Source organism: Epinephelus fuscoguttatus, linkage group LG20 (assembly GCF_011397635.1).
Source record: "Epinephelus fuscoguttatus linkage group LG20, E.fuscoguttatus.final_Chr_v1".
NCBI classification, from domain to species: domain Eukaryota; kingdom Metazoa; phylum Chordata; class Actinopteri; order Perciformes; family Serranidae; genus Epinephelus; species Epinephelus fuscoguttatus.
Genome location: NC_064771.1, coordinates 38,125,543 through 38,138,669, shown reverse-complemented (window position 1 = coordinate 38,138,669; position 13,127 = coordinate 38,125,543). Strand labels below are relative to the sequence as shown.

At 42.9% G+C, this 13,127-nt stretch overlaps 1 protein-coding gene across 6 annotated transcripts in view; it reads left to right on the top strand.

Moving 5' to 3' along the window:
- zgc:114120 (uncharacterized protein LOC619267 homolog) overlaps positions 1 to 13,127 on the top strand; it is a 190,260-nt gene that overhangs the window by 61,642 nt on the left and 115,491 nt on the right. For all 6 annotated transcript variants that reach the window (XM_049563236.1, XM_049563235.1, XM_049563237.1 and 3 more), the window contains exon 2: positions 4,869 to 5,176. In XM_049563236.1, the coding sequence (XP_049419193.1) occupies positions 4,869 to 5,176 (308 nt within the window). The remainder of the gene's footprint in view (positions 1 to 4,868; positions 5,177 to 13,127) is intronic.

The window sequence follows — 13,127 nt, the reverse complement described above, 5'->3', positions numbered from 1 at the left end:
AGAGAAAGATCCTAGAAAGTTTCACTGAAATTACAACCATAGTTTTTTAAAACAGGAGAAAAGGTTTAATTGATTAAATAAGCCCAAAACTGGTGTTTTTTATTCCTCACATCATGACAGACGGTTTGGCAGGAAGAAAGTAACGACATCTATTCATCTAAATTTATAATTCCCTCAAAGCAAACGCAGACACAAGTGGCTTTCTGCCTCCTGCTTTATTTCAAGCTGCTCTTGAAAACTAAACACTGTAAACCAGGAAACAAAAACAGCAGCATGTGGAGTAACATTTAACCAAAGTGAAATAGAAACAAATAAAACTAAATACCACGTCTTCAGAGAGATTATACTTTATAACCACTGACTTAAAACTGAGTTAAAAGTCTGCTGTGACCAGAGTAAAACTTTTTACCAGATATATATAAGTGTCTGAACACTGCTGCTGCTGCTGCACATTCTCAGTAAGGACAAATTATACAGATCATGTGATCAATATAACAGCAACATAAAATACATAAAAATAATTAGGTGCTGTCAAAGCCTGTTCTAACTTTTCATTCTGCCACACAGTGACGGCAGCTGCATTTTTGTTTCACCCCATCGGTAAAATTGGTGACTCTAAATTGTCCGTAGGTGTGAATGTGAGTGTGAATGGTTGTCTGTCTCTATGTGTCAGCCCTGTGATAGTCTGGTGACCTGTCCAGGGTGAACCCTGCCTCTCACCCAGTGTCAGCTGGGATAGGCTCCACCCCCTGTGACCCCTAACAGGATAAGAGGTTATGGAAATGTATGATTGATTGATTGATTTTTATTTATTTACGTGTCATGCCACAAGTGGCCCGTCCCACACGGGATTACATGACACCAATGAAACATAGAAAAAACATTTCATATGTGACTTCTGGTACACATAACAAAATTCAACTTTACATGACCACAACACACACACACGAAAAAGAAAGAAAACAAAAACGAGACATAATCATCTGTACAACGCCATACTTCTTTAAACTCAGGCCTTTTCTATAAATTCTGCAAATAAAAATGTTTTATATTCTAATAACCGTGCCAGCAAATCTATATCCTGTCTCATCTCTTCCACTTCCAGTTTGTTAAATAACTTTAGTCTTAAATCATGATAATATGGACAGTACAAAACAAAATGAACTTCATTTTCAGTTTCATTGAGAACACATAAAAACCAAAATCTGTCATCCTCATTTGTTCCAACCCAACGTCCTGTTTCAATATGCAGAGGAAGAATACCTGACCTGAACTGGGCACACAATGATCTTCTCCTCTTAGACAAATTATATTTAACATAATTCTCTACACCAAACTCACTTTTAACCTGACAAAAAAGTTTTGGTTTGTTCCAAACCTCAGTGGTCCACTTGTGTTTTAGCTGCTGAGAAACAATCTCTTTAATCATTTCAATATCTACCTTCTCCCTAGAAATATAAGATTCCTCAAAACCTGTCTTCTGAAATAATGTGTGCATATGTTCAGCCCAAGGTCCACCCATCTGCATGTCCCACAATAACATTTTCTTACAAAGTCTACTGTCACTCATACCGAGAAATCTATTCCATAATCTACACATACACACCACCCATCAAACTTCGCAAGGTTCCCAACCCATATCTCCAGTGATTGCTAGAATAGGTGCATACTTATTAACTCCTGAAAAATACCTAATAGCTCTTTGATGGACTTGCTGACATCTCTTAGGTTCTTTGTAGCCCCATACCCCAGCAGCATAATCCAACACAGGACAGAATGAATGAACGTGGCATTGTGACAAGATGATCAATATTAATCACTTAACTGTCAGTGGTTTAAATGTTCTGGCTGATCAGTGTATGTATCCGTGTCCACACACTTTCTTTGGCACAGTGAGTCCTGTTATAATTATTTAAGGTGGATAGAATAAGCTGTTTTAATGTCTTTTATTATCTTGTGCAAAATCACACTAAATGTGTTGAACACACAGCCAGCAGTGCTTTATGTCTCACTGGTCACAAGAGGGCACTAAAACCTGTCCCCACACAAGAGGACGTCGTCTCCATTCATGTCACTTTCCCTTCACTGGCTCTGACACCACTGTGAGACATTGCTGCTGTCATATAATAGCTGAGGATGTGCTGTGCAACAGTTTTTTTATTTCTGCCTCAGGGATCCCGGGACAGTTGCAGTTGTTGGAACAGACAGATGTTGCAGCTGTTTTCACAAAGGCTATATTGCTAGAGGTGTGTTTGTGTTTTGTTCTGTGTGTGTGTGTGTGTGTGTGTGTGTGTGTGTGTGTGTGTGTGTGTGTGTGTGTGTGTGTGGCGAACAATAGGAGTGTTTTCTCTGTCTCGTTTCTCCCTCTACACAAACACACACAGTGTTTCTTCTCTACATTATGATCCTGTGTGCAGCTGCTCAAGGACAGAGTGAGCGCATGGATGCATTGTTAGTCGTCACGTTAACACTCTCGCTGCTGCTCACTTGACGTGCCTCAAGGTCCAACCTATTAGCAACTGTGTGTACACAAAGCTGTGTGTGCTGTGATGTTAGCACTCACCAGCTCACTTACTTCCACAGTAATGAGCAATTTAAAGCACTACAACACATGTGAGTGTCCATGTGTGTGCCTGTTGCAGAAACTACACATATTTAACATTATTATTTTAGATTCTCCAGCTGTCAGGCAGCAGCTCATAGAAGTGTTTGCCTCTGTGAGAATGAACTGACTGATATGAGACTAACACATCACTATGAACAGTTTGTGATCTTCACCTTTTTATTAAATTTGTGCTGTTTTTGTGAGGTGCAGCAGCTGCAAGCAGACACTGTCGCTCCTTTGAGATGCGTTCAAAGATGCTCCGACATCTGAGAATTAATGGTTAAATCACTTTTAGTAGTGTTGAGCTGAGACACAAAATCATGGTCACCAAACAAGGATTATTCTGAATTGTTTTACCTGCAAAATATTCTGGATAAAATGTATAAAAGCTGTGACAAAAAGAATTTTAATAGTAAGCTTTACCTATAAACCTCTGTTTTTAAAAGTCCTTCTTCATTAGATCCTAAATGTTTTATTTACTGTTTCAGATGTTTTTAGTCGTTGAAATATCATCCAGTACCTGCTACATTTCCTCCACTTTGTTTGGGATTTTCATCTTTTTACTTTAATGACATTTGTATGATGTCGTCTTATGAGGCATCCCCACATAAACTCATCTCTGCATAGTTTCATTATTTCAATGATAAATTGATGATCTCAGATACATTCTTGACTTCACAAACAAGCTGTTCTGGAGCTTTCAGTCACGTCACATGATCTGAAGCTCAGTTCAGACCAAAGATTCGTGACGAGACAAAACTGTTTGAGAACATTGCGGCGAAAGAGGAATTTGCAGTGCTTTGAACTAGTCTCAGTTTGACTCAAGCCGGCAAAGCACGTCACCTGTTTAACAGCTAGTCAGCTGTAAGCTCTCAGTTTTGTTCAGAGGAAAGATCAGCATCTATAGGCTGTACCTCATCTGTCAATAAGAAGTGTGTTTTGAAAGATTGATCTCAGATTTTATGAATCAATATGAATGAAATTAAGATCAGTTGGATCAAACCTGAGCTGAGATCTGATTCGTCCTTTCATTAATGTCTCATAAAGCTGAGGGAGATGTGTTTGTGAAGGCTACCTGGAAATCTAGAAAGATTTAGGGTCTGGCCGTGAGTAATGCAAATGGCCCAACTTGAGGGGCTGCACCAAGCATGCATTTGAAAATATCACTGCACGCAATTGGATAACACTACGACCAATCAGAACAATACTTAGAGCTTAGCTACCAGCGGAGCTAACTGGTAGATTAGACTCTTGCCGTATCCGGTCGGCAAAACAGCAAAAACGTCCTTCTTGCAAAGGAAAGACTCGAGCGCTGTCTTCTGTTCCTCTTTTAGAGAAGAAGTCAAGTCTAACTCGTTCATTGTAGCGGCCAAAGCCGTTTCAAACAACTGTTCATCCGTAGCCATCTTGCAATGTTTACTGACTGATTCTGGACTTCGTCGTCGCAGCGCTGTCGTCATCTGTTTAGATCGCCTCTGGCCCGCCTATATCAGATACACCGATGTGATTGGTGCAGCTCTTCTCCAACGGCATGGGTAATGAGCATCATTACTGATTGCCAGAGTGACTCGCTGAGCAAATTCAAATTGTGCTCTCGCGAGAACTCTGGATTTCCAGGGTATGTGAAGGCTGCAGTCCACTGTAGCTCCGTATCATGCTATATGAAGCTCGCCCACTGTTAAATCGAATGCAAAGTATTTGATTTAAATCGTTGTGGTAACTGTGCACTGATCAAATATTCTGTTTAACTGGGAGGTACGTGACAGCACAGAAGCTAAAGATGCTCCAACTTTTGTTTTACAGAGACTTTAAGTTATTATTTTTCTCCACTGGTTGACCATCATGTCCACATGATCAGTTTTTGCCTGTATACACAATGTCTCCTCTCGTGTCATTTTCCTAATGAAGATGAGGACAGTCAAAATGTCTCCTGTTGAGGACATGTGTCCCAGTGTGAGGACACACTCTGCCTTTTCCTTTTTAAAACATTTAACTGAAAACGCACAGACTGTTGATAGATTTAGGTCAGGTTCAAGTCTCTGCATATTCATGTCAAACAATGAAAGGAAATCAATCTACAAACTTGTGGTTTGCTTTGAAACATGTCGGCTGTACTTTAATGTTTTCAGATGCCTTTTTGACTTTGTCATATGATGTGGTGGCGACACACTAAACATATTTAGTTGTTTCACTGCTCACTGCTTCTCTTCCTATCCCCCCTTCTCTCTCTGTCTCCACCCCGACTCTGACACACCTGCTGCAGGTCGAGAGAAGAGAAAGGGTCCCATGATCTCTGCCGGTGATGCCGAGTTCCCGCGGGATTACCACACCCTGGCGGCCGGCGGGGGCCGCGGGGCCCGGCGGTTCCCCGACAACACCAACGGGGGGTTCACGTCGTCCTCGCTGGACCGCCGGCACAACGCCGTGGCCGCCAAGAGCCTGGAGGCCCTGAACAGCATCCACAAGGCGGACATCGAACGCCAGCGGGACGCCCTCATGGATCTCCAGAAGAACAAGTTCACCAACAGCCCCGGCAGCTTGTCGCAGGGCTCGGCTGCTGCAGGACGACAGGTATCTTCACAGGACACCAACACGTCTAATTATCTCACATCAACAAACACAATAACAAAGAAGGCTTTCATGTTGGTAACAGGGGGATGATTATAACCGCACCACTGGGGGTCTTGTCACTAAAATCCTTTTTAATACTCCTTATAATAAGCAACAAGGCTCACACACTCAGTTATGTTATAAAAATAGAGCAGGGCTGGATTATTCTGCTGTTTCCTGGAATCCTCCTGAGGTCCAGAAGACTTGAAGGAGTCTCCTGAAACACCTCAATCATGTCTAATGATGTTGTTTATCTTGGTATCAGTGAGTCGGGATACACAGCGCACACAGTGCTCTGAGAACACAAATATCAAACTACAATCAGGTTTTACCTCCATCTGCTTCAAACTGGCAAAATAATAAATCATAGAAAGTGCTGACAGTGTCATCATCATCATCATCATCATCATCAGAAACACTGACGCCATCAAAAATATACATATACATACTGTGTACAGAAGGGACAAACTAAGGGTCCTGTCTTTTTATGAGTCATTCCCCTGAGTAACATCGGTATTGTTATGGAAATGAATACTTTATTATTACTTTAGGCCTCTGTGCTATGAGCCACAGAGCAGGACAAATGTGTAATCTTGCATTTTATGTCTTGTCAGGACGTCACAAGCACAAGAGCCTTACATGACACATGTTGTCCAAGGACATGAGAACATAAGATGGCCCAAACTGCTGATGTTTTGGAATTTAATGTTTGATATGTGGAGTGCACTGAACAGAAATTCGAAAGCAGCACTTTGGTTTTTGCTCTAAAGATCTAAAGATCGTTTTAATGCACTCAGTAGATGTGTCTCCCAAATTTTGGTAACAAATTTGTGTCAGTGAGCACCTCTCCTTTTCCAAGATAATCCATCCACCTGACAGGTGTGATGTATTAAGATGCTGATTAAACAGCAAGATTACTACACAAGTGTCACTCCAAAGTCCCTTTCACACTGCCAGATTTTCGGCGGATGTTGGGCCGTTTTGCCGGCAAGCTGCGAGCGTTCAGACACACAGAGCCGGATTGGCGAGTTGATCCGAGGTGCCCAATTTTCTGCTTCGTAGAGTAGACATATTGGTAGAACCCTTTTAGTTTAAACAGACTGAGGCGGCCTTCTGCAACGGGAGGAGCTGTTGATGACTTGTGGGAGGAGCTGTTGATGATGCCGCACGTGCGAGCCACTGGCGGTGGATAAACAGGAAACAGCTGATAGCAGGAATTAGCGAGCAGCTAGTAGCAAGAGGGAAACACAAACCTGACAGACACTGTAAAGATGAGCAACTGGGGAGACAAGGAATTGCGCGCCCTCCTTGCCCTCGCAAACGAAGAGGCCATTAACCGTCAGATGACGGGGACAGTGAAGAACGGGCCGACTTACGAGAGAATCGCCGAAGGACTGACCAGCCGCGGCTTCCCTCCCACGTCACTGTTTACGTCACACGCTGAGCTACACGTTTTGTTACTTGCTCACGCCCCCCATTGCCCCGAAAAAGGCACATTCTGTATAAACAAAAGTAGGTAGGCGGCATTTTGCTGCACTCCCCGATTTTGTTTTTATACTGTCAATGCTGAAAAAAGACTGATTGGGCTTTCCTGCTAATTTGCACAACTCCTGTCTAAAAAGGGCTTAACATTTGCAGTGTTAACGGAGCGTGCCAGTGGCATGTTGACTGCAGAAAAGTCTGCCAGAGCTGCTGCCTGTGAACTGAATGTTCATTACAGGACCATGAGCTATCTCCAGTGTTGCTCCCTGAATTTGGCAGTACATCCAACCAGCCTCACAACTGCACAAGTCAGTTACGATGACTAATTTGTCTCAGGTCAAGAACCTGGTGAGGACGACAAGTGTGCAGATGAGCTTCCCTGAGATGGTTTCTGCAGCAATTCTTCCTTTGTAAATACCATTTGTTGCATCAACTTTTCATTTGTGGTCTGCAGTTGTGAGGCTGGTTGGATGTACTGCCAAATTCAGGGAAACGACATTGGAGATGGCTTATGGTCATGATCATCGTGAAGCAATCATTCTGTTTAATACGTTGATATGCTACACCTCCCAGGTGAGTGGATCAGATGGGAAGAAGTGTTCAGTAATACGATTTATTTCATTCATTCTTTTTGGGGGGGGTTCCTGGGTTTGAAGCAGGAACCCTCTTGCTGTGCGTCACTACACCACCATGCTGTCTCACCAACATGACAGAAATATATCTGTTTAGAACATGAAAAAAAGTCTTGGATCTTTGACTTAAACCTGTGATAAATGGGAACAGAAACAAAAGTGTTGCTTTTAAATTTTTGTTTATTATTCATTTCAATCCACCAGTTTTAATTATTATGTGTATGAAATGTAAGTTTCTGGAAATGGCAGGAGAAAAGATGAGTTATCATTGGCTGGCTAAGGTGCGAAGGTTTGCACGTCAAAAATGAGAATAAACAATTGAGGCTGATGAAAACACATTTTTAGAACACATCTTGATGTCGTGGTACCAACTTCTAAAATATTTATGTTCATCTATTTAACAGAACAGATAAACAGTTATGCTGACGGAGGGTCGTGCAGCAGCAACTGCAGACCTCGTCCCTGTTAAAACTCAGATTACAACAACTGAACAAACAAATTATTCTTCTGCTGTTGACAAATCTTCGTGTCCAGCTCTCCTCCATCCAAACCCTCATCATGTCAGCCTGCCTTTCGATCACTGATTAAAAACACCACAGGATGAGAGTGTGGTGACGTAATGATTTGCACCAGGAGATCATAAATTTGTCACCCATCATTGTTCTTTCCTCTCTGTTACATCTCGGCCATTATGAACAGGACGATTAATCTTCTATAGGATTCTAACACCACTGTGACGACACCTTCATTAAAGGTATTGAATATATAAGATTGGCCAAAAACAGACGTTCCTCTATCTGTCCAAACCTTTTTAAAGGTTTCAGCTGATTTTCCAGATGTTTTTAAAACAATATTTTCATCATATTGAAGATGATTGTTTTCAGAAAATGTCTTATATTAGCATAAATATACATATCATCGTACCATGATGGAGGATTTATCCATATTACGCAGCTCTGCTTCACATGCAGATGAGAAGAGACACATTAATTCATAAAAACACAAATACATCAAAGCAGCAGAGAGATGTTGTGATGTGCTGTTGCTCTGTGTAATGTATTCTGTTCATGCTGTCATGAATATATTTGCATAAAGGTACTATGTTTCAGAAACTGACTTAAAACTTGGGCAACATCTGAATGGAAACATCTTTTCCATGAGATATCAAAAACTCACCAGCAGAGTTTAGTCGAAATTCAGAGTGAAGCCGGGGCAGGAGCCAAAGAACTAGTTTTCGTTTTAATGGGTTTCTGGGATCTTTTCAAAAGACTTATGAAAGGTTCTGTGTGTGACAGTCACAGCAGCAAACATCTGTCTGCTATGTAATGATATAGAGGAGTGATGCTGTCCTGAGCAGAGAATGAAGTGTGTGTTATAATCCGAGCTTCTCTGTGGTTTGTTGTCAGCTGGTCCCGCTGCACCTGCATGTGTGTGTCCCGCTGCCTTGGTAATGTCTGCACCGTGCTCATACAGCGGTTACCACTGATATCAAAATGGCACCACTGCAGATGTGTAGCACCCACCCTCTGGTTAACACTGTCAGCTCTGTCAGCACTGGTGCTTCACACTGTTTGTGGAGTTCATGCTGCCACTGGCCACCTTCGTGTTGAGAACTGTGCGCTCAGACAATCCTGCCTCAGATACTGTGTTACAGATATCCTGTGAACATCTCACACAGCTCCTTTAACACTGCAGAATGGGGTCATTTTGTGGATGTTTTACTCTTGTCTTTTGAACTACAGCACCTCTAGAATGAACAAGTCTTGCAAATCACAGCGTCTACTTTAATGGAGATCCAGATGTTTATAAAACCATTGCAGCACCTGTTTGCTTGGCCTTGTGTGGTTGCTGCTTGCAGCTTTCTCGAGAACCGCCCATCCAAACAACTTCACACTCCACACTGAATATCCTTGAGTCCTGAGCATTACACCTGCTATCACAGTTGTTTCCCATAGCCATAACACAAACATTTTGCAGCTCTAGTGAAGTCAAAGCCCGCCTATTTCAAGGACCAAACGCATTTATAACGAAAGTTACATCACTGGTCCTTGAAGTGTTTGAGTGCGCTACAGTGTAGACTTGGGATGTCTTTCTTACTGTTGTTGAATGTGCTGTAGCGAGTGACGGAGAGTGAGCTGTACCCAGCCTGCCGTTAAGTTGTGCGACAGTTAACAGAGTGCTGCAGGTATGACATTTTCTAAGGCCGACGCAGAAGTTAGCGTCACCCTGTTTCGCACATCTATTGGATTTTCCCAATAATAAAAAATAAGCTCTGTGGTAAATTATTATTTATGATACATACACATTGCGTTCTGCAAAATCATCTTCACAAATTTACATAACTTTCCTGACTTTTGAAGCCTAAATGCAATTGACAGAAGTAAAAAGCTAACATTAGGCTATAAACTAACTACAACACGGTCACATGACTTCATCGTCGCCACGGTAGAGAGGCCATGAAGTCTTGTTTAGTGTGATGACGCTCAGTAGTCTCATTTAGCCACTTGTGTATTTTATGTCATAGAATAAAATGTGAGAGTCTCTTAAGCTTGTGTTAACGGTACCACACATCGTATTTAAGGCATCGAAATAAGGTCCCATGACTTTGCGACGAGGAAGCCAGAGGTGTAAACATGCTAACTCATGACTGGGTTTAGGACTCATTCTTTCAGCCAACGTATCCTCATAGGACAGTTCATATGATATCCTACGAATTAGTGCCCCATGAATGGCGTTACGTCCTCAATGTGCAGTTTCTTAATTGCTGTTAAGTCATGGCGGTTGGGTTGACGAGTAGCTTACCTGGTAGAGCAGGTGCCTCATGTACAAAGGCTATAGCTCCTTTTACACTGCCAGATTTTTGCTGAATGTTGGGCCGTTTTGCCGGCAAGCTGCGAGCGTTTAGACACACAGAGCTGGATTGGCGAGTTGATCCGAGTTGCCCAATTTTCCACCTCGTAGGGTAGACATATTGGTGGAACCCTTTTGGTTTAAACAGACCGAGGCGGCCTTCTGCAACGGGAGGAGCTGTTGATGACTTGTGGGAGGAGCTGTTGATGACTTGTGGGAGGAGCTGTTGATGACGCTGCACGTGCGAGCCACTGGCGGTGGATAAACAGGAAACAGCTGATAGCAGGAATTAGCGAGCAGCTAGTAGCAAGAGGGAAACACAAACCTGACAGACACTGTAAAGATGAGCAACTGGGGAGACAAGGAATTGCGCGCCCTCCTTGTCCTCGCAAACGAAGAGGCCATTAACCGTCAGATGACGGGGACGGTGAAGGACGGGCCGACTTATGAGAGAATCACCGAAGGACTGACCAGCCGCGGCTTCCCTCCCACGTCACTGTTTACGTCACATGCTGAGCTACACGTTTTGTTACTTGCTCACGCCCCCCATTGCCCCGAAAAAGGCACATTCTGTATAAACAAAAGTAGGTAGGCGGCATTTTGCTGCACTCCCCGATTTTGTTTTTATACTGCCAATGCTGAAAAAAGACTGATTGGGCTTTCCTGCAAATTTGTACAACTCCTGAACCTCCTAAAAAAGGCTATGCCCTTGTTGCAGTGGCTGCGGTGTCAATTCCAACCTGCAGCCCTTTGTTGCATGTCAACCCCCCCTTCACAATAGCACTCTCCTTTCAAATAAAGGCCAAAAAATAATAAAAAAATATGGAGGTTAGGTTAAAGCAAGTAAAGTTGCTGTGGTTAGGTTTAGTAAAGAAAACATGGTGAGTACGTACCTACTCTCAGTCAACACAGTTCTGAATACGCATCTCCAGGGGGAAGTCCCGGGAGAAAGTCTGGGTTTTTGTGACCCATCCACTGCTCCCCTCGGCACATTGGTCACATGATTGCAGCTGTTGAAAATACGTGGGATATGTACGAATTTGGGTGCATTACTTTTTGTAGGAAAACATACGCACAGTTTGTGAGGACAGCCTGATGCAGCACTCTGTAGGCAGTGCTAGACCTATTTTTTGCTCACCACTGCACCTCCTTGAGTCCTCAGCAAGACACCTGAAAAGGTGTGGTCGATTAGATAAACGTTTGTTGAAACAATCGAGGGACGCACATACATAAAAGGAATGTTAGTGGTACACAAAATGTACGATTTGGTATGTAGCTGAGTTTTGAGGGGGTCACGGTTCAGAGCATTTGTTTTGCTACAGCAGATTTATTTTTAACAATGTAAACATCCAACAGGGACTCGTTGGTCTCAATACTTACTGTAACAGTTACGGCACTTAACTCGACCGCAGCGCAGGAGATGGAACCACAACACAAGACCATGGACGACATGTTGCGGTTTTGGCTTCTGTTTCAGGACTGTCACACCCCTAGTACGTACATACATTCATAAAACATACATACATGCATATTTATATAGAGACATACGTACAAACAGACAGAGAGACAGAGGCTTCTTCCATCTGAGTTAGATAACAGTTCTAGGAGAGTGCAGCCTTCAGGGGGAGGTATGAGCTCTCTGAGTGCTTTCTGTTTCCACATGTGAAGATTTTCTTCCTGGGAGATAATAACAGCACATCGGTGGGCTCTGAAACCCACACAAGCGCATTATGTGGCGAGGTGCCTCTGGGGCTTTAGTCGCACACAGTGGAGGCATTTTTATGAGCGGCTTGCTGGGGCAGTAATGGCCACTTCTTTAGTGGTTATTATCTGAAAAGAGTTGGCGATAGAATACTGAGAAAAGGATTTAAGTGAGAGAAAATGTCAGAATGTGAAATATTAAACTCACTGCTCCATCAAATCCCTCTCCTCTCTCTCTCTTCTCTTCATATTCTGCCTTTCATTCCGCCATCAATCACCTCTTGCCGACGTGATACCTGAGACAGATGGTCTAAACAGAGCAGCCTGCTGCAGCTTTCCTCTTTCTCTGGCTTCAAGGAACAGTTCAGCAGTTTTTTGTTTGCTTTCTGTCTGAGGGGGAGTTCAGAAGATTGATGTCAGTTTCATGTCAGTGAGTTCAGCACAGAGCAGGAGTCAGGACGGGGTTAACCTAGATTAGCATGAGGACAGGATGAACGGCTAGCCTAGCTCTTTCCAAACAAAATGTATCTAGTTTGTTTAAAGGGACAGTTTAATGCCAAAATCAAAACTATACACTCTCCCTCTTACCTTACCTCCAATTATCAGTCTAGTAGTTTTGGTGTGAGCTGCAGAGTGTCAGAGTTGTTGGCCGTAGAGATGTCTGCCTTCTCTCCTGTATAATGTCACATAGATGTCACTCAGCTTGTGGAGCTCAAAACTCAACATCAGTGTCTCTTTGCAGAAGTCATGACCTGGTTACTAAAAATAATCCACAGACCTTGTTGTGAGCAGTTTCATGTAGGAACTATTTTTTTCCCACTGAGGTGCACCCACCAACTGTATCACTGCGCAGAAGGAAGAGTGCATCTATCGTCCTCCTTGAGCTGTAACGTTAGCTAGCTCAGTGGTGCTAGGTGAGCTAGCAGTAGTTGCACGCTTCCTTCTGCAGAGTGATACAGTTGGGGGGGTGTAGGTCAGTAAAAAATACAATGGTTCCCACATGAAACTGCTCACAACAACAACAGGCTGTCGTATGTTTTGCTTCGATAAGTAATGCACCCAAATTCGTACATCAATCAATCAATTCAATCAATCAATTTTATTTATAAAGCCCAATATCACAAATCACAATTTGCCTCACAGGGCTTTACAGCATACGACATCCCTCTGTCCTTATGACCCTCACAGCGGATCAGGAAAAACTCCCCAAAAAACCCTTTAACGGGGAAAAAACGGTAGAAACCTCA